At 47.1% G+C, this 20,930-nt stretch overlaps 4 protein-coding genes across 13 annotated transcripts; 1 reads left to right on the forward strand and 3 right to left on the reverse strand.

The window, feature by feature from the left end:
* Positions 1-365: 365 nt before the first annotated feature.
* Positions 366-2,220, reverse strand: LOC6551592 (skin secretory protein xP2). The gene is made up of 2 exons (XM_026982708.1): positions 2,130-2,220; positions 366-1,736 (listed from the first exon to the last, which is right to left on the reverse strand). Exons 1-2 carry the CDS (start codon positions 2,133-2,135, stop codon positions 513-515), a joined length of 1,230 nt encoding a protein of 409 aa, XP_026838509.1. The 5' UTR covers positions 2,136-2,220; the 3' UTR covers positions 366-512.
* A 1,334-nt stretch (positions 2,221-3,554) lies between these two features.
* Positions 3,555-4,780, reverse strand: LOC6551590. The gene is made up of 2 exons (XM_026982686.1): positions 4,393-4,780; positions 3,555-3,939 (listed from the first exon to the last, which is right to left on the reverse strand). Exons 1-2 carry the CDS (start codon positions 4,396-4,398, stop codon positions 3,637-3,639), a joined length of 309 nt encoding a protein of 102 aa, XP_026838487.1. The 5' UTR covers positions 4,399-4,780; the 3' UTR covers positions 3,555-3,636.
* A 468-nt stretch (positions 4,781-5,248) lies between these two features.
* Positions 5,249-15,121, forward strand: LOC6551589 (ral GTPase-activating protein subunit beta). 10 transcript variants are annotated; one of them, XM_015155382.2, is made up of 17 exons: positions 5,249-6,012; positions 6,640-6,859; positions 6,951-6,980; positions 7,138-7,536; positions 7,599-7,859; positions 8,207-8,761; positions 9,562-9,750; positions 10,159-10,299; positions 10,366-10,909; positions 10,973-11,199; positions 11,355-11,546; positions 11,717-11,857; positions 12,193-12,210; positions 12,564-13,172; positions 13,237-13,823; positions 13,886-14,721; positions 14,790-15,121. In XM_015155382.2, exons 1-17 carry the CDS (start codon positions 5,821-5,823, stop codon positions 14,902-14,904), a joined length of 5,256 nt encoding a protein of 1,751 aa, XP_015010868.1. In that variant the 5' UTR covers positions 5,249-5,820; the 3' UTR covers positions 14,905-15,121. The 10 variants fall into 10 exon arrangements, with proteins under 10 accessions (XP_015010868.1, XP_015010873.1, XP_015010870.1 ...); XM_015155387.2 differs by having other exon boundaries at positions 12,618-13,172; XM_015155384.2 differs by lacking the exon at positions 11,355-11,546.
* Positions 15,122-16,120: 999 nt separating this feature from the next.
* LOC6551588 (serine, glycine and glutamine-rich protein) lies at positions 16,121-17,464 on the reverse strand. Its single transcript, XM_026982714.1, has one exon. The coding sequence runs from the start codon at positions 17,462-17,464 to the stop codon at positions 16,319-16,321; it is 1,146 nt and encodes a 381-aa protein (XP_026838515.1). The 3' UTR covers positions 16,121-16,318.
* Positions 17,465-20,930: the final 3,466 nt, after the last annotated feature.

Here is a 20,930-nt window from a genome sequence, read left to right on the forward strand (position 1 = left end):
GTGGGACCGTTGATATGATAATGATAAAGATTGCCAATCCTTAGCTCAAAAATATGAGTGATTTACATTTTGGCTGAAATGCGCGAAAGAAAAAAGAGACAAACGCAGTTTCTTTTTCCCTTGCCAACTTATGCAAATCTCGCAAGTAGTAAAACTTACAATTTGTAAATGAGCTTGTCTTTTGTCTTAACATTTAGTAAATGTTGAAATTTCTCTCACGAAATGGCAATAAAAAGCAACTTGAGTTAAAGTTTATCAGTTTTCTATAGAAACATAAGAATATGCTTTGGTAGATAGAAGATAATCCTGTTTTAACCTTTTATCAACGTGATATTCTAGTCCCAATACAAAAATACAAAATGTGATTCTTTTTGGAATTGTCTATGTATTTGGTAACAAAAAAATGTGTTGTAAAAAAAATGTCTTAAATTAAACTCATGGCGTTGTGTAGGAATGGTAATATGCTGTTGATGTAGTTAGCAGGAAGGTCCTTCAATAGATGGCTAATCTCTCTAGTACCCCGGTGGGCCGTAGGTCTGGGCAGGGGCGTGGCCGATGGGCAGGGACTGCTCCTCGGGAGCAAAAACGGGGGCAGGAGCGGGATGTGGCACGCTCAGGACGGGAGCGGGTGCTGGGGCGGCATAGACTGGAGCTGGAGCAGGAGCAGGAGCAGAGTACACTGGAGCTGGGGCAGGAGCAGAGTACACTGGAGCGGGAGCAGGAGCAGAGTAAACTGGAGCGGGAGCAGAGTACACTGGAGCGGGAGCAGGAGCAGAGTACACTGGAGCGGGAGCAGGAGCGGAGTACACTGGAGCGGGAGCAGGAGCGGAGTACACTGGCGCGGGAGCAGGAGCGGAGTACACTGGAGCGGGAGCGGAGTACACTGGGGCGGGAGCAGGAGCGGCATAAACTGGAGCTGGAGCGGGAGCAGCAAAAACAGGAGCCGGAGCGGGAGCAGCGATCTCCTGAGGAGGCAGGAAAGAAGCCACTGGAGCAGCCACTGGTGCGGGCACATCGATGGGGGCATAGGCGGGAGCGACAGCTGGAGCGGAGTGCTCATGGATCACGCGCACCACCTTGGTGGCTCCACCCGAAGAGTATCCACCGGAGTAACCACCGGCGTAACCACCCGACGAGATACCGCTCTCGTGAACGACCTTGATGACCTGGGACACGGCACCGCCGCCAGCTGCAGAGCCGCCGATGAAAGAGGGTCCAGCCACGGGTCCAGATGCCACATTCACCACCTTGACGATCTGAGGGGCGCTCTCCACCAGCGGGGCGCTCACAATGGGTGCGGACTCCTGCAGGATCTTGATCACCTTGACGGAGGAGGGGGCGGGGCCCACGGGAGGCAGATAGGCGGGACCGGGAGCGGGTCCATAGCCACCGCCGCCGCCGCCGCCGCCGCCGCCGCCAGAGATGACCTTCACCTTGAAGACCTGGGGCGGAGCTTCGTAGCCATAGCCGCCGCCATAGCTAGCGCCGGAGGAGTAGCCAACGCCGCCGCCGCCGCCGCCGCCCTGCTGGTGGATCACCTTGACCACCTGGACTGGGCCACTGGGACCGGGACCGCCGTAGCCGCGGCCACCACCACCGCCGCCGCCGCCGCCGCCTCCGTTGCCACCGCCGCCACCAAGGCTCAGGCCTCCACTGCCGCCACCCAGTCCACCACCGAGGAGTCCCAGGAAGCCAGCGTTGGCCACAGTGAAGAGAGCACACATGCAAACGAAGACCTGTAGGGATGGCAGAGCATAAAAGGCGACTTAGTTTGATTCATTTCACATGAAATGAAATCCCTAAAGGATTTCAAAGAATGTGTAAGGTTCTTGGACTTTTGTTGTGTTTTCCAATTAGGCAGTTGATATTTATAGGTGGATCTCTGTATTTTAAGACAGAGGCATTTTTTCGCAACTTTGAACTTCAAAAACTGTGTTTTCCAAATGGATATCCTTTGTGTTCTTTCGTTTAAATAGTTCTGCTGATATTCCTTAGCGCACTTTGTTTTGGATCGATGCTGTTGCCACTTTATCACCATATGATTTAGCTTAGCACTTTTGCAGATCAGCTTGGATCGGTAGAAAACAAAAAAAAAAAACAACAGGCACAGGATACTTTGAGCAGCTCACCTTCATGCTGACTACTAATCCACTTGGTGCGATGATACCAATTCCAAAAAAACGCCTTGAGTGCCGATGAGCAGCGACTGATGTCCGATCGATTGGAGACCATGTCTTTTATACGATGTAAGCCACCAAGGGCGAACAAAAGGCGTTTCATTAACATTTCCAAACTACCCATCATCGTCGCCGTCGTCGTCATGATGATGATCATCATGATGGGCTTTCGTTTTCATTTAGGAAGGCGATTTTCACCAAATGCTGCTGGACGACGCACCCAAAAGCGCCAGCCGCGGCTGGTTCTTCTGGATGCGGAGTCGGCTAACAGCTGCCAAACTGGCCATCATCATTGGGGCTTACGTTTCGTCAAGTCTTGCGCTGCATTTCCTAAATTCCGAATGGGGCTCCCACAATTAGCATGAAAATGAGACGCTACGTTGGTGATAAGCTCGGAATGGGGCTTTCATATTTTTTCGGCATCTTATGTTTTATGCTTTCTGGTTTCGGTTTTCGTTTTCGTTTTCGTTTTCATCTTGACTTTGATTTTGATTTCGATTTGGATTTCGATTTCAATTTGCATACACGGGCGAGCTGCAGGTTGGTTGCCTCATAAGGCGGCCGGCAGTCTATCATAAACCAAAGCGAAACCCCAACCGAACCGAACCGAACCGAACCCAACCCAACCCAACCCATGCCATCCGGCAGTTTCAAGGTGAATCGGAATCTGTTGTCAACCCGACCCCAACACTGATGAGGGCTATGTGCCATCTATATGCAGGTATTTATAAAACCAGCGATTATGCAAGTCGCACAGTCGCATCTCTGGGCCATGTAAAACGCATTATGTTGCCCCAATGGCCATAAGACGTTGTAAAATTGGCCAACGGGTCGGATCAGCGATGTCTGCCGGCGCATTTTAAATGGCTGTCAAGTATTACACACTCTCAGCAGTAAACTAATGTTTATTAATACAAATGTTTATCTTAATCTACTGACTGCAGCGCAATGAAGCATTCATTATTTCATTAGATATATATTTTTGTCCAGTCTAATGTATGCAGTTTATAAGAACGGCGCGTGATCAATTGCTCAAATTAGTTAGTTTTTTTTTTTTGGTTATCTTCTTCGAAATGCACCATGCCCAAAAAACAGATTTTCGGTGGGCAGATCGGATTGGCTGCCCTTAAACTAATGTGGGAAACGAAGAAACATCCGAATGGTTGGCAAACATGCACTGCGCCACTAATCGTGATTATGATCTTGTCTCGGTTAATTATGGTTTGTTAATTGATCCGTGCATGGAATGCAGCTGTTGGGGAACCCATGCATATATTAGTGGCTCTGCGATCTCTAAACAAGTTTCAGTTCAATTTCCGTTCAACTTTTATAGATTCAAAATGCCATAGAAAGTGTCGCCATTAAGTAAGCAATGCATTTGCGCTTGGATAGTGTATTTATTCGTTCAATTCAGAGTTTATTTCGCATCGATTGATTATTTCGCCTGAAATGGATCCATCTACTTCTGCTTCAACCATCCACCGTAGGATTGCACCAGTGGAGCATCGTAGACGGAGGCGGCCTGTCCAACGCGCACCACGGACGGCACCACTGGAACGGACTCGACCACTTTCACACGGCGCACCACCGGCACATTGCGCACCACCGGCACAGAGCGCACCACCGGCACACTGCGCACCACCGGCACAGAGCGCACCACGGGCACGGAGCGGACCACCGGAACCGAGGACACCGGCGAGTAGATGACGCTGCTCTGGACGAGGGCCACGCAGGCGGCGATCAGGAAGGCGGCGATGAAGAACTGCAGGGATGGTAGGATCGTTAATGGTCAGCTAATGGTAGGATAGGTCGCACTTCTTATAATACTGACCAAATTAGAGGATCTAGCAAAGAGAAACTGACCATATCCGGCAATTTGATTGAGGACTTAATGTTATGCATTTGGAATATATGAATATATCAATCCCAACATCAAAATTTAAGTTAGGCAATTTAGGCGGTTTTCAAATTTCAAATAGTTTTTATGGGCATCACATTGAAAACAAATTTGAAAAAAAAGTTTGAAAACAAAACTTGAGCACAATTAACATCACTTTTGCATCACTTCGTTATTTTGTTTTAATAGTGTCTTGATAATTTAACATTCTTCTGAGTTTCACATAAAAAAAAAACTTGAATTTGTAGATGTTTTCATGTATTGGTACTACATTTAGCGGCTATCCTTTGTTCTGTATCCCTGCGACCTTCAACTCACCTTCATGTTTCCGAACTTTGTTCTGAACTTTTCTGAGCAAGTTTAGCTTGAGGACTGGATAATTTGTGATGATCTGTCGCCGGTTACGAGGTTCTTATATAGCCGTAGTGCCAAGAATCTCAAAAGTGGAGCAATAAAACTGGCTTAAAAGAACGTATACGGATGCAAATTTCCGTTTAATTGTTTAGATATTGATTTTGGTTTGCCATTATATCATTGATATTTACCAGAGGCGATCGAACAATGCGTGCCGAAGTCATAACTTATTAGAGACGCCTTTCAAATCGTAAGAACAATGAGAACTTGTTCCTTTTGCGACAGGAGATCATCTCACCTGGCGAATTTCCGCACCTTCGATGAATTCTTGTCCAAATTGATTGCTTCATAAACGTAATGTGTTTACTGTCTTTTTTGGTTTCTTTCATTTTTTGGGCAAGCTTTATGAGCCCATTGTCCACACCCATTATGATTTTTGGTTCACCGAAAATTATGCAAATTTATGCAAATTTCCGTAATGCTTCCTCAACCCAAACAGCACAAAAACGCAAAAACACAGAAATTGTTTGCTTTTGAATTTCTCATAATAATAATTTTGCCAATGTGAAAAGTAGCATGAGTAGTTTTAAAATATACCATTATCTTTTATACCACTGATCTGTCTTTAATTTCGCTGTTTAATTGCACGGCCATAATGCTTTTAAGCGAATTTCTTTTGATGTTTGAGTCATTCGTTTTTTATGCCTGCTTTTGTTTAATAAACATTTATGTTAATCTATTGTTTTAGGCCACTTTCTCCCAGAAGCAAAAATGTGACGAAAAAAGGAAAACAATGCATGGGCTTGGTCTTGGTTTCATTCATAGAAAGATGCAACAAATATTAATATTATATTTAAATTCCTTTTAATACATTTGTTCAGTATTAATCAACACTTCTGATATCGATTATCGATAGGTAACGCGATAGTCCCGCCCAAGTACCAGAAAACACAGCTGTTTACATCGCTCCATCCCGCTCGCACGCTTTTCGCTGTGGATTTCTTTTTTTTTATTTATTGTATTAAACAAATCGCAGCAATACGGCTTTAATGGCGGTGTAATCGAATCGTGGCTATAAACAGTGGCAAGAAAAAGGGGCGGGAAGTGCGAAACAACATAAACATTTGGGGGATTCCATATTTCGCAACATGAGAGCGACCAATCAGCGAGTCAACAACAACAACATGGCGCACCTGCAACAAAAGTCTTCATGTTGACGTCAACAAAGTGAAATCCGATCAAAGAATCGCAGCGATCGAAAGAAGAGACAGCAATACGGACAGCCGGGTGAAAAGGAATCATCGAGGAGGAGGAACATCACGATCACCAGCATCACCAGCATCATCAGGAGCGGCAGAGTCGTAGAGTCGTCAGTTCCATCAGCACACCAGGATGTACTCCGAGTGGGCCTCGCTGTCCGCCCAAATCACGGCCAACAGCTGCGGCGCCCAGTGCTTCAGTGTCCTCAACAAATTCCCCGCCTCCGCCGGACGCGAAGTGGTCGTCTCCGTGGTCAAGCAGCTGGGCACCAACTTGGGCATCACCCAGAACGCAGAGCCCAGTCACCTGGTCAAGGATGAGGAGGTGGGTCATCACAGTTGTCCCACAAGCAATGGGATTCCCATGAAGCAGGCTGTTCTTGTAGGAAGCAGTAGAGATGATCCTTAGATCGTTATTTATGGTCAGCAAGATAGTTAGGATCTTGGGAATTAGCATCATTACCTTTATAGCTGTATATACAGAATACTATCCTTAAAATGCACAAATAGAGGGTATTCCTAATACGAAATAGTACACATATCCTATATCAAATTGAATCTTTAACGAGCAGTAAGGCTTTCTTATACAATTTTCTTTTCTTTAAAACTAACATTCTTTAAACACATGTTTAACAAAGCCTTTGTTTAATGGCTGAAATGATGAATTAGTAATGTGCTGGAAAAACTTCCATTAAATCCATTAAATTGTGCATATAATTGCCGCATAAATGAATGCAAGGTCAATTGGAATTACCTCAATCTGGAAACGATATAGAATTTTGTTTGTTGGTTTAATGTAGATCTGCTATTTATAGAAAACTTAGAATGCTTTAAAAGAAAACTACGAGTTTTCCCTAGAATAAAAAAGGTTTAAGCTAAGGCAACTCAGTGCACAGTTTAAAGCAATACTAATAATTAAGAACTACTATAATTAAATGTCACTCGATTGCAGGTAAAATGGTGCATGGACGTGATCTGCTTCGGACTTTCGCTGCCCCTGCAGGAACACGAGACGATCAAGGACTGCGTGAACGTGTACTGCGAGTGGCTGACGGCGCTGCATCCGCAGCCGAGGATCAGTGTTCCGAAGCCGATCTGCGAGGATGCCAATCTATATGCTCGCCAGATCATCAATCACTTTCACAATCTGTTCGTGCCGCGCCAGGGCGAAAGTAAGTAGATGCCCTCTGGCCTCTGGCCCCTGGACTTTCTGATCTATACGCTGTCCCTTGTGCTCGTATTAACCCCACTCTAAATTTCAAGTCTTGCCATTTCTATACCAAACCACGCTTGGTAGGTTGCTCGTGCTGTTTACACACAGGTTGCTCTGGCGATAAATAATGTCTTAGCTGAGATAACTCTCTAGTACCTTGGACAATATTTGTCCTGGGACAAGAATGCAGTAGCATATGAAAGCCCACTTCTAAAGTTTGTACTTAATGCCTTTCAGGTGCGGATACAATCAAACGGCAGGCAGTGCTTTGCCATCGGGTGCTTCGAACTCTGCAGCAAACAGCACAGATATCGCAGCTGATGGACCGGCAGACGTGGGACACGCTGCTGCTCTTTCTGCTGGCCATCAATGAGATCCTGCTGGCACCGCCCACCGTCAAGGACGATGTGGGCGATCAGCTGTGCGAGCGAGTGCTCTCCGTGCTCTTCGAGGTCTGGCTTCTGGCCTGCGTTCGAAGCTTTCCCTCACCGTCCATGTGGAAGACGCTGCAGGAGTCGTGTGCCATGTGGCGGCACCGCGTGGCCCTCGTGGACCAATGGAATCGTGTGAACTTGGCCCTAACCGCACGCCTGCTGGAGTTCAGCTATGGTCCTGCGTTTCCACAGCTCAAGAATGGTGCGTTTCGATACATCATGATCATACATATCTCATATCTAAGCTTCTCTAAACCTGCGCAGCCGACGAGGATGGCCAGCTGATACCAATTGGAATGTCCAACGACTGTGTGGCCCAGACGTGGTACCGCTTCCTGCGAATGATTGGCAATCCCACGGCTCTCTGCTCGCCACATATCATCAGCAAATCATCGCACTTCGTGCAGTGGGCCTTGACCCACGAAAAGGGCGCTGAGACCCACCAGCATCCTTGCCTGCAACAGCTGCCGCAAATCTTCCTCAATGCTATGAAGGGCATTTCCAGTCAAGTGGACGCTTTTCTAGGTAAGATCCTAAGTGGACGTTGGGCGTTCATTCCTTTGTGAACCTGGTACTCGTGCGATGTTTTCTATTGTAAACCTAAAATAGGTAATAGAGTGTTTTAGACAACTTGAATGTTCGCAGTTCAAGGACGCGGCACATGGCGAGTACCAGGTTCTAAGTAGTCGGTAACTTCGACATGGTCGCTCTTCAACATTTAGCATTAGATTCTTGGAAGGCTAGCTCAGTACTTCTCACTCTTTTCTCTTGTTCGTTTGTTTATCTCTGGTTTTGCTAACCCCAAATTTGTATCTAAATCGAAATGCATAACTGAAAATCGCTTGAAAAACAAAATGCAACAAAAAAATCAGGCGTTTATCAACCGCCGCCGCAGCAAACGGAGGGTGTAGTGACGAATCTGCTGGAAATACGGCACTCGCTCAACGAGGCCACCTCCTCGACCCTGCAGCAGTTCATCCACTCCAGCAGTGTCACGAATATTGCGAATCAGAGCCAGCAGAATCAGTCTACCCATCACCATCATCACCTCCACTATCCGCATTTACATTTACACGGCGCTGGTAGTTTTCTGCGCGACAATTTCATGAGCAACTCGGCCAGCTCCGCCCTGAACGCCATCATGGGTCACCATGGCGGCCACCACCACCATCAGCAGCAGCAGCATCAGCAGCAGCTACAGATCAGTGCCTCGCCCACCAGCAGCCTAGCGACGGGCGGTAGCTCCGCCGTGGGCAGCACCAGTGCCGGAGGCAGTCACTCCGCCGGAGTCGTTGGCAGCATCACCTTTGGCGCCACTGAATCGCCTGGAACGGGCCAGGCCTCCGCCTCAGCCACGCCCACACCGCCACTCCAGCGTCGTCTGGCCAAAAGCTTCAGCGTAGCACCCACCATCACACAACAGAAGGGTGCGGCTCTCCACGGAGAATCTCTATTTGGAAACCACCGAATGTTGTATTCTTTGTTGTGACACCAACTCATCTAAAATCTCAGTCCTGGCAGATCAGGGTATTTGGTAGTCCAGTACCAATTTTGTGACCAAGCCTAATGTAAGCGCCTTCATAAGGAAAGGCTTTTTCAAAACTATTTCAAAAAATATTTTAAAACGTTCATAGCAGCGCAATTATTCATTTATATATGCGCATTTATGGTGATTGTAATGTTTCTGGAAACGACTTACCCATCTGCCAGGGTATCCGAACTTCGGTGCACCGAAGCCAACCTTTTGTTTCATTTTTTTGTTTTGCTGTGCCATGGCGTGCTTCAGAATTGACCTGACTTGGTTTGCTTTTATTTTTTGCTTGCCTAGATGTTGTTTGCCTTGATCCATCGCCACATTTCTCCCAGCCAAGTTCGCACTCACGAGTTTTGCATTTTAGTTTTTCATCTTTTGTATTATTTGCCTTGGCATCTCCGTATTTTCTGTATTTTTTTGTTTTTTGTTTTTTGTATAATTTGTTCCGTAGCATGAGTGGAATAATCTCGGTGTAATTGCCCGGCGCGGATGAGTCGGGCCGAGTAACTGTTGCCACTTTCCACCGTCGGATTATGCATTGTAATTTATCTGCGAACGCCCACAATTATATAGCATGCTCCCTTTGTATCTGTGCCTCGCGCTCCGCATATTTGTATCTAATTTCTCTAACAATTTCTCACACTTGCTCCACGCTGCTCCACTCACCACCCGTCGCATCGCATTGCATCGCAGGCTTGAGCAAGACCTCGCTTATTGGCCTCACCGGCGGCGGTGCACGCAACGCGATCAGCGGCAGCAGCACCACCACCGCCGGCAGCACGGGAACGGGATCTGGATCGGGAGAGGGATCCGCTCCTGCTCCGGCGCCCACAACTCCCACGTCCACGTCGGGTCCGCCGTCGGCGAGCAGCAGCATCAACTGTAAGTGCATTGCGAAAACAGCCAACTGATCTTGGCCCTCTGGTGCTCCACTTTGAGTAAACAATTCTTATCTTTGGACTGTTAAAATAGTACAGGAGCTTGGCTTAAACAGAGCCCAGATCAATTTGCTGTTTTCTAGTACGAAACTAACCGATAAAGCCCATCTTCGGATGGTTATATACCAGCTAATTGGATCTATTGTTTTGTGTGTGAATCGTTTGTGAGCTGCTCCCGTGCCGCCTAACAATCTAACAGATGTTTTAACCGCCCCCATTGCCTCGTTCTCTCTCTCTCTCTCTCTCTCTGTCCCGCTCTGCCTCTCTCTCTGACACCATCTGCTCTCTCTTTCCATCGCTCTGCATCCGTCTCTCTCGGTACCGCTGTCTCCAACGCCGCCGGCGATCGCAGCTCTGCCGCTGACTTCCATGGGAGCGGGTGTCGAGCTGGCCGTGGCCAGACCCAAGTGCAACAGCATACTCCACGTATTCCACGAGTGGCTCTTCGAGGCGGCGCACATCGGAGGCGACACTTGGCGGCAGAACCGTAAAAGTGAGTTCCGGTCTCCGTACCACAAGCAATGTGATTAAGCTTTATGTGTGCATCCTTCAAATGTAGAGCAAGCATGCGAGGCCAGTAAGCGGCCATCGTCGATGATAATGGAGCACCGCAAGGGATCGATATCGTTGTCGCAGCCCAACTCCCTGAACGATCCGCAATCGTTGCCACCCACACTGACCATCGATAAGTATGAGTCCGGACGGGCCGAGGCCATTGGCACGCTGTGCAAGATCTTCTGCGCGAAGAAGACGGGCGAGGAGATCCTGCCCGTCTATCTGGCCCGCTTCTACATGGCACTGCAGCAGTGCCTGAAGATCACAGAGTCGCGGGAGTGCGACGAGACGTTGGCCAGCATACTGCTGCACTCGAGTGACCTGTTTCGCCTGGATCTGGACGGGATTAATGTGCTGCTGCCAGGTTTCATTGCCGCCTTGGAAATTGTGCTGCCCGACAAGGACCTCAAGCTGAAGACCCAATCGATGGTCTTCAATCGCACCGAGCTGCGCCGCTCGGCGATCAACATCCTGCTGTCCATCATGGTGCTGCCATTGCACTACCAAACGCTGCCCATCCGGGATCTCACCTGCGAGACGAGCGAGAAGTATGTGGTACACCTGGTTTTGCCCACTGCAATTGAGTTAACATTGTGTTTTGACACCGCCAGAATGTTTACCTTCATCCAACTGAAGTCGCGGCTCATGAACATCCTGATGAATGCCCTGCAGGTGGAAACGGATGCCCAGAACACGCACATGCTCCTCGGCGGCCTGCTGCTCTGCGTCCAGGACGCCGTCACCTTCGAGGAGACGGAACTGGGCGGCGGCGGTAATGCCAATCTCACCCACAACTCCAGTGCTGTGCAGCACCACGACGCCAATCTGCTGAGTTCGGGTGAGTTTCTGCAGCTCCATTGCTCTTGAACTAATTCCATTTTGATTTGTTGGAACTTGTGTATTATTTAATTGCCCACGTTTTTATGCGCATTTCCTTTTGCCATTTTTATGTTTTTTTTTTTTTTTGGTTTTTTGTGGGCTGTGGATGATCAGCGTGCTCGGAGCGTTCCGCCTCGCTGATCAGCGCTGGCACAGCCAGCTTGGGCGGCCAGACGACGGCCACCATGGGAGCGGGATCGGGCTCCATCCGCGACACCGCCTCCGCCCACGACTACCCCAGCCTGACCATTTCCGATGACATGTCATTCGAGTTCGGCCAGGAACTGGAGGGGGTGACCACCTATGGTAAACTTTGTTTTGTATTTTGTGTTAGAAGACTTGATTCTATTTGTATTAAGTTGCTAGCTAACCTCTTGTTATTTGGTGGTCTCTGGATTGACATTAACAATTAATTACACTTTAAATTAATTTTAAAAATATTGTGTTTCTCAAACTAATACAATTCGTTCTTTCAGATAATGCCCACGCCCTATTTGTGCGCGCCACATACTTGGTCTGCCATCGGCTGATCTCGTCGTGGAAGACGGATCTGAATGTTTCGTTGGCCGCCTTGGAGCTGCTGTCCGGCCTGGCCAGGTTGCATATCCGGGAAACAGGTAACGTTTGCTTCTCGGGAATCGCATATCATTTTGGTGTGCATATGCTCCTGCAAAGGCTTTATGAGCCCAGAGCGGCGACTGTATAGGATGCATTACAAATCCTTTGCAGGAGCATCAAGAGGCTTCGGTGGCACCGAGGCTGCACTTTCCTATCCTGATTTTAATGTCGTTTGTTTTCTGTCCACCTCTGTTTGTTTATTTTCGAACTGTTACCATGTGCGTATCCTTTGAATGTTAACCCCGCTGTAAACACCTCCAAATATCCACTCACCCACTTAAACCACTTAATCCACCTAATTCACTTAACCCCAACTGTTTGCTCTACTGCGCAGCCAGGAAATTTACAAATGGTAATTGATTGACGAAGCCAACTAACCTAACTAACGCCACTTTCTTCTGTCTTTCTTTCTTTCTTTTTTTTGACGCGTTTCTTTTTCTAACCGCCATCGACCTGCACCACCACCACTGCACCACATCCCGAATAAACAAACAAAAAATAAAAACCTAATATATAATATATAATATGATCCACCTCACCCACATCGCCATCCATCAACTCACGACGATTGCAATTTGTTTCTATATATGTATAATATATGTGTATATTTAATTTGCATCTCCAACCGATAACGAATGTATATAACCCACAACCACCACAACCACCACCACCACCAACCACCACTCATCCAAATCGCCCACGTAGACACCTTAGTCAAAATATACGAAGCTAGTCAGAATCTAACGATAATCTCCTCAGACGCTCTAGAGTGCAAGCGGGCCGTGAAGTGGATCTGTGACTATATCTGCTACCAGTGCTCCCGTCCGCCGCCGGCGCACAGCAAGGATCTGCACAGCACCATTGTGGCGGCCTTTCAGTGCACCGCCGCCTGGCTGATGCAGCATCCCTATTTGCTGCAGGACAAGGATTGCCTACAAACGGTCCTCGAGGTGGTGGAGCTGGGCATTTCGGGCACCAAGAGCCAGAGCAAGGGCACCGACATACCCAAATTTAAGGACGAAAAGGAGCTAAAGCCCGCCTCGATGAGAGTGCGAGATGCTGCAGAGAATCTGCTCACCATTATACTGGAGCAAGTGGGCTATTTCCCCAGCGAGTGCGGTCCAGAGTCCATATCCTCGCTGTTGGATGAGCTGGCGCTCATGAAGCACTGCAACTCGATGGTGCCGGCGGCGGCGGCCAGCAGCGAGCAGGCCATTGCCAAGTTTAAGTACTTCGTAACCGAGAACTCCACCATATTGGCACTGCTTGAGGAGCCGTTGGGCAACGACCAGGATCCCCAGCCAACAGTGACGCGTATGTTTTTATCATCCGCAACTCTTGCCTGCACTTGGCTAATGAGAATTTGTCTTTATTCTAGTGCTCATACGCGGTCCGTTTGGCCGACATGCCTGGACCATGCAATTGCGCCATCTGCCTCGCAGTAAGTCTGGGATTAAGTACCATGCCGTGAATCCGGGCAGGCCCATACCCATGAACGATGTGACGCAGCGGCTGGATAGCGAGCAAAAGAACTTCCCCGACGGCGTGGACAAAGTGCAGCCATGTGTGGCGGACTACTCCATACCCACCATCGAACAAATGCGCGAGCAATACGGCACCGCTGGCATACGGGAGCTGGAGTCGATGCTGGAGAACCAGAGCATCCACGAGAAACTGGCCTGGGCGGAGGCGGACACCAGTGCGGATAGCTTGTCGCACGCGCAGGAATGTGTGCCGCCAGCGGTGTGCCACGAGTTCCATGCGGCGCGTCTCTTCCTCTCACACTTTGGATTCCTGGGCTTCGAGACGCGGAATCCACAAAATCCAGCTGAGGCACTGGGCAATCCGCCACAGCGACCGCTGATCGTGCTGGACACCAAGTCCACAGCCTTCGCCGCCGACCTGGATCGATTGGACAAGCTGAGTGCGAGGACGCACGACTCCGTTTATGTGTTCTATATGAAGGTGAGTAGTCAATAACACTCCCCACAATTCGAGTTGTATGCTAACTTATGCAATATGTGCAGAGTGGTCAAACGAGTGCCCAGCAGATAATCGCCAATATGGCCGAGGAACAGTCTGCCGGCCATGATCCGCACTTCGCCAGCATGCTGCAAACGCTGGGCTGGCCGGTGCAGGTTTCGGAGCACTCTGGCTGGACGGGCTTTGCCCACAACTCGTGGTCACTCAAGGGAACGCCCGAGGAGCAGCTAAAGTCCACTGCCCACGAGCTGAACTACAATGGGTCACAGAGGGTGCTCTACTGGGCGGATGTATCCTCGGAAATCGCCTTCGTGGTGCCCACGACGTGGAACCTGCGATACAACAGCGATCCCAGCGATAGTGGCAGCATCTCGAGCACGGATCAGATTGGCTCCAGCAATGTCTGGGCCCGCGGAGAGGGCGATAGTGCGGCTGGCCTGGCGAAATCCAAGTCAAGGAATCTTAGTCTAGAACTGGACACGAATCGCAGGGATGCAAAGGAGCCAGTGCCGCCGACGCGGCGAAAAGGAAATGTGACGAAACCCACGCTGTTGGCCCAGGCGCCGGCCAAGATCTTTCTGGTGTGGCTGGAGAGCTACGAGGACTACCTAAACTTTCCGCTGGAGGATCTGCTGGCCTATACGCGCACTGGCGAGGAGCTGCACACGCAGCAGCTGCCTCGCGCCTCCGACTGCCACGTGATCTTTGTGCATTCCCTGCTCTCGGGCCTTCTGAGAGTAAAGTTGCAGGGTCCGCCGGGAAGGATGAGCTTTGCCACGCCTCTGGTCGATGGCATGGTCCTGAGCCGGCGAGTCGTCGGCAATCTGGTGCGACAAACGGCATTGAACATATCACGCCGCCGGCGTCTGGACAACGATAAGTAAATGGGGAGGGGATCCGCCTATCTGTGCATTCACAACCTAATTGCATCTCCCCTTTTTGTTTTAGCTACCAACCGCCTCATGTGCGGCGACGACTCAAGGTGCAGGACATTGTCCAGAAGTACAAAATGGATCTGAGCGAGGCCGAGCTGCTGGCCCACCTGTTCCAGCGCGCAATTTAGCCGGCTATCGAAAGTATTACTAACCCCTTACCTAGTTTAAGAGCCGGCAAAGTGGTCGTGGTCCCTTCTATGTCTGTATTAACGTGTGCTTAACTAAAACCCCAAACACAACACATAATCGGTGTCCACTGAGTGTTACCCGAACGATTACCGTATGCTAATTATTATGTATTGCTAATAAATCGAATTATACTTTGTAAAAGTATTTGTAATATTATATGCCCTGCGTCTTTCGCTTGATTTTTGTTCGGCAATCCGTTCAAGCTCCCCATGTGTATCCACATAATTGGCAGCCACATCCGAAATCAATTTGGTCCACAGCATGTGGCAGGGAATCGAGTTGGTCGCGTGAGGAGCAAGTGAAAGCCAGAGTTTAAATTTAAATAGGCAAAGTAGAGTTTAAACTATTATTTTCGAAAAGAAGCTCATGGAAACAAGTTGGGCTGAATTAATCGTGAAATCTCGTGCTTCACGTCGCCATCTCTTTGGGTCAGCACAGCATCTTGTTAATTTCACCTTTGACTTGGAAGCCCCGGCGTCTGGGAGTCGAATCTGAAATTGGGTCCGGCGATCGGAGGTGGGGCAGTTGGACAGCCGTGTGTGGCAGTATTTCGCAACTCCAGCGACGGGCAATCAATTCAAAACAAAACTGTTGCCATCCAAGGGGCATCTCGTCATCATCAATGAAAGTCGTGATGTAATCGCGTAACAAGTTACACATTTTTTGTTGTTGGCTTTGCATACATATGCTTGGGCCATTTATTTATTAACAAATAATATAAGTTAATGATGAAGAGGCTTTTCTGTGATTTCTTTTGCTTTTCTCAGCCTTGAAAATGAAATTGGGTAAGCAAAACAAGTTTTTGAAGATCATTTGAATTTGTTTATTTCTTCGAAGCGCAATGATGTATTTAATTATTTACAAATTGTTTCTTTACAAATATTTAGGCCTGTGGCAACATTTTTCAAAATCAAATAAATGCTTTGTTATGATGAACCTGTCGTTTAGAAATAATTGTGGGAAAATAGTGTAACAATAACTTGAACTGCTGCTTTTTTGTTTAAGTGTGATTGAGTTGGCTATTTTGCAACAATTATTTACGTCTTTTATGGAAAGTGTCTTTGGAATTTGGTTACCCATTAACACCATTTCTTTTATTTCCACTTTTTACCTTTATGGCCACTCATTTGTGTTACATAAATAAAACACTTCAAATTGGTTCAAATGGTTTATTAACAAATAATTTAGGTTAATAATGATGGATGTTTGCTTATCGTTTTTGTTTTTTTGTTTTTGATAATGACTGTGAAGGATTAGCCTAGGAAAAAAAATACATAACGATAGAATAGAAGATAGTGAAAAAAAACAATTCATTTGGTCTAACTAACTAGGCGAGCTGCGGATGCAGTGCATCTACCAGGCCGAAGGTGGACCACCGCTGCTCCAGCCACCGGACGGGGCACCTCCTCCGGCGCTCCAGCCACCGGACGAGCCACCTCCTCCGGCACTCCAGCCACCGGAAATGGCACCTCCACCGGAGCTCCAGCCTCCCTTGGAGCCACCAGCGCCCTGGGACTGCTGCTGCTCCTGGACGCGCATCACCTTCAGGGTTCCCCGCTGCACCACATGTCCGCTCTTAAAGAAGGCTCCCTGCGCCTGATCGCTCTTCAAAATGATGGCCTTGCCCTTGGAGCCGAAGGCGTTGATCAGCTGGCCATTGATGGCAGCCACATCAGCGGATCCACCGCCGCCGCCGCCGCCGCCGCCGCCAAAGGAATCCTCCTGCAGCACCAACTGGATGATCTGCGGCAGGATGGCATTGAATTGCTGGGCATCGAAGGAGGCGCCACCACCATAGCCATGTCCCGAAGCATACGATTGTCCGTAGGAGTGCGATTGGCCCTGGCCATAGGAGTAGCCGTTGGAGCCACTGGAAGCATGATAGGCAATGGGCGCAGCTGGCGGAGCAGGGGCGGGAATCGAAATCGGAATGGGAACGGGAACGGGAGCAGGAGCTGGGACTGGGACTGGAACTGGAACTGGAACTGGAGCCGGGGCCTGTTCGATGATCTTGTAGATCTGGGCCTGCTGGCCGCCATAGGAGCCGTGGCCACTGGCATATCCATGACTGTAGCCATGACCACCCGAGGACACAATGCCGCCGGCTGATCCTCCAGCGTTGCTGTAGCCCTGACCCTCCTGCAGAATGACCTTGATGATCTGCGAGGAGCCACCGGGTCCATGTCCACCGCCCTGCGCGTAGCCATGTCCCTGCGCATAGCCTTGACCACCGCCGCCTCCCTGGCCATATGAGTATCCGCCGCCCCCGCCGCCTCCCGAACTGGGCGTGGCTATCACATTGTAGGTGGTCTTGCTACCTCCTAATCCGCCACCTCCTCCTCCTCCTCCGCCGCCGCCGCCGCCCAAAAGGGACAGGAAGGTGGCATTGCAGGCGCAGATGGTGGCCAACAGGCAGATGAAGACCTGGCGATAAGGTAATCCGTTTAGCACACAGCCAGCTGGTAATCCACATCCGTTGATGCCACAACTCACCTTCATTTCAGCGTTGAGCTATCTCTGCTTTAAATTGGAAATATGTAGTTGGAATCGGAGACGACACCTGTGCGTCGAGCTGTTCCCGGCTAGCGAATGATGACGATCTCCGCCAGATCCAACGTTTTTATACAAGAGTTCCGCCGGCGCTCCAACACAAACCGTTAGATGCGGCGATGGCCCGTGACGTCAGCGACCGAGAGCCATCGATGTGGAGTCATCACCTGCCTAAGCCCACCGAAGACCATCTTGCTCTCGAAATTCACCTGAGATCTCAATGGGGCGATACAGGGTGCGTGCTTCCGGCGAAGGAGGTGGGTAAAAGGTAATGTTATGATCTCTCGAAGATTATTAATAAATAAAATGTGTGCGTTGAATGTTGTAGCAGTGAAATTGGAAACTATATAAACCATTTTTTTCCATTTTTCGAAACCATTTCGAAAACTATGAACTGGTTTTGGGTCAGCCTTCTGCAGGAGTACCAGTCATAAGCAAACAACTATGATTAAAGTGGGTTTATAGTAATATATAAGGAATTATTCCAGTAATTTTGATTAAAATACGAAAATAATGATTGATCCAATACGAGTGGCAATGAAAAAGCACCCTGTTGGCGGCAATCGTGTTCATCTATTTCTCAAACTGCCCAAATCATTTGAAAACGCAGAAACACAAACAAAAACAATAACACCAACACGAACATAATAACAATAACAAACTCAAGCGGATAACACTATTTAACCAGTTAAAGCTTAAGCAGATGCGCTCCGCTCCCTGGACGAGGTGCGTCGTAGGTCAAGTCACCGCAACCAAGTGACCGGCTTTTTGCATACGATTATCGATTTGAACGGTTCGCCGCCTACACTGCAAACAAACTCGGGTCACGAGCTGGAATCTGTTCTACCGTCGTTATCAGAATGTTTTATAACAATAATAATATTCAATAATTTTAATAAAAATTTATATCAGATCAAGGTGTAGCTAATATTTAAGTAATAATGGGTTACATTAAATTTATTTAAACGAATAAAATTATGAAAAAATTTTTGAAGGTGGATTTGGTAGTAAAATTATAAAGATTATTAATTTGATTTTAGCTCTAAAGTTTGTACACGCCCGTCGCTCTTACTTAAATTAATTAAATGTAATAAATTAAATAAAAATAAATTATATAATTATTTAATAAATAATTATTAATAATTATAAATTTATGAATAGCTATTAATTATTATTACATTATCTGTAGTACATTTCGACATTTTCCCTATCAACTTCGCTTTCTTCTATTTCCATCTTTGAAATCATGCGAGTGGCTCAACACTTTTCGCCCAGTGTACGTATGCTTGTATTGCAACAGAAATTTTGGCTGGGAAGGGCCGGCGGTCGGTGATCGTGGATTGGCATCTCGGAATCCCAGGCAGCGGCAGCCGGACTATTATATCATGCAACATCGTTTTCAAATTTGTTAATTTTCTGTGCATTTTTGTATAAATTATTTAATGCGCGCTGTTGCGCATGCGCAGCCCACACTACCCGTCTCTTTCCCACTCGGACCCTTACCCCCTCCCCCCCAAATCGCCGATGACCCCCGTTGCCAGCACAATTTGAAGTTTTAGTTCCAGTTTCCAGTTTCAAGAAGATACAAACAGCATCGAAAAGAAAACAGTTGAACTTCTGTAGACCAACGAGATGAATTGACCATTGAGACTAAGCTGGCTAATGGATGGTTACAAATATTTCGTTTTGGGCCCGAAAAGTGCAAGTTTATGATCGAAAGTAAAAGAGTAATTAAGTGCTTGCATGCCGACCATTTGCTTAAACATTTTTTAATGGCCCAAATGTTTATGGCCAACAGCGTGGCCATAGCTGCTTAGCGTTAAAGAAATGTTATGAGATTTATCAGAACTGATACACAATAAATATTCAGTGGGATTTCAGATATTCAGTGAGTTGCTCAAATATATTTCAGTTTCTTTCACGTTCCACTGTGCATTGGACTGGCTGCTTTGCTTGCACAGTGGGACTTCAGGGTGTCACAGCATCTCATGTTGGGGCAGGCCGGGTTCCCAGAGTCCGGAGCTCTCTGGATCTGAATCGGCATCTGAATGGCTTTGGGGAATTAGCATAATGCGCCCAATTTGACGTGGTGTGTGCAAATAGTCGCCAACTAATCAATGGGCAGTGCCGCGTTATGCAACCCAAAAATGTGGTTTACGATATGTCATACTCGTATTTATTTAAATGTGTCGATTGAAATGTGTTTTTACCAAAATTCCGCAGGCGTTGGCTCTTTGTTTTACATACTGACAACACATTGTGTTGACAGAGCGGTGTTTCGAATATATTTAGTTTTTAATTTTTTAGAATGTATGGGCCTCGGACTTTTGAACTGAATACTTTCAGAAGCTCTGTTGATTTTGAATACTGAAAATGTAATAGTTGGGTAATGAAAAACACAGGTTTCTTTGGTTGAAAGATAAGAGTTTGTATTTTTATATAATTTTTCAGTATTTTAGCTGTGTTGTTTTTTGCTGTTCATTGTTCTTGTTGTTCGTCTTCTTCTTCGTCTTGTTGTTGTTGTTTTTGTTTTGGTTTTTGTTGTTGTTCGTTATTGTTATAACCTATTTTAATTAGCTTTTCGAAATATTAGTATTAAATGTGGTTTTAAAAGTGAAGTGTAAACAATTTGCCCTCATCCATCCATCCATCCATCGCGCAATCGCGCAATCGCGCGAATTTGCATTTTATACGTACGGTAATCAAAGAGGTTTGTCTGTTATTTATTATTCGGTTTTCTAGTAACTTAGCGAAATAATACGAGCGCTATTGCGATATTGCTTGTTATGTATGTACTTTGTATATATTTTCTTATCTACGCCTATATGCAAGCGTCTGAATTGGATTTTCCCATCGATTTCTAAGCAACCCTAGGCGACAACCCTGCAATTAATTATCGAAAATCTAAAGTAAAGCTGATTTCTTTGTGTGTAGTTGTGTGGGTGTACACTGGTGCATTAACGGTAAATGATGATCGAACTTCCTGCGCGACTGTCTGTGTGTGAGTGTGTGTGTGTGTGTGTGTGTGGGTGTGGGTAAACGCTTGGCGTGTGTGTGCGAGCTTTTCTCTCAGTGTAATTCGATCCAAAGTGTGTCCTCTATGCAAAGTTAACTTACAAAGTTCTCGCGCGTGTATAATATAATTATTTAGTTGTTTAAGTTTATATTAATATTTATTATTGCCACTTTCGATAAGAAAATAATTTTAAGATATATTATTATATATACGCTTCCATTATATCGCTTCTCGTTTGTTAGTTATTGCAATTGTTATAAATATTTCTGTTTTGATGTAAAGTAAAATTTTGTTTTCTAGATTTAAACGCTACGCTCCTCTGCTTCCTAATACTTTCCGTTACATTTTTGTTTTGGTTTGCTGCTTAGCATTTCCTTAGTTTAGTTTTCTTTTTGTCAG

This window comes from Drosophila erecta, unplaced genomic scaffold (genome assembly GCF_003286155.1).
Source record: "Drosophila erecta strain 14021-0224.00,06,07 unplaced genomic scaffold, DereRS2 tig00000152-arrow-arrow-pilon, whole genome shotgun sequence".
Lineage (NCBI taxonomy): Eukaryota > Metazoa > Arthropoda > Insecta > Diptera > Drosophilidae > Drosophila > Drosophila erecta.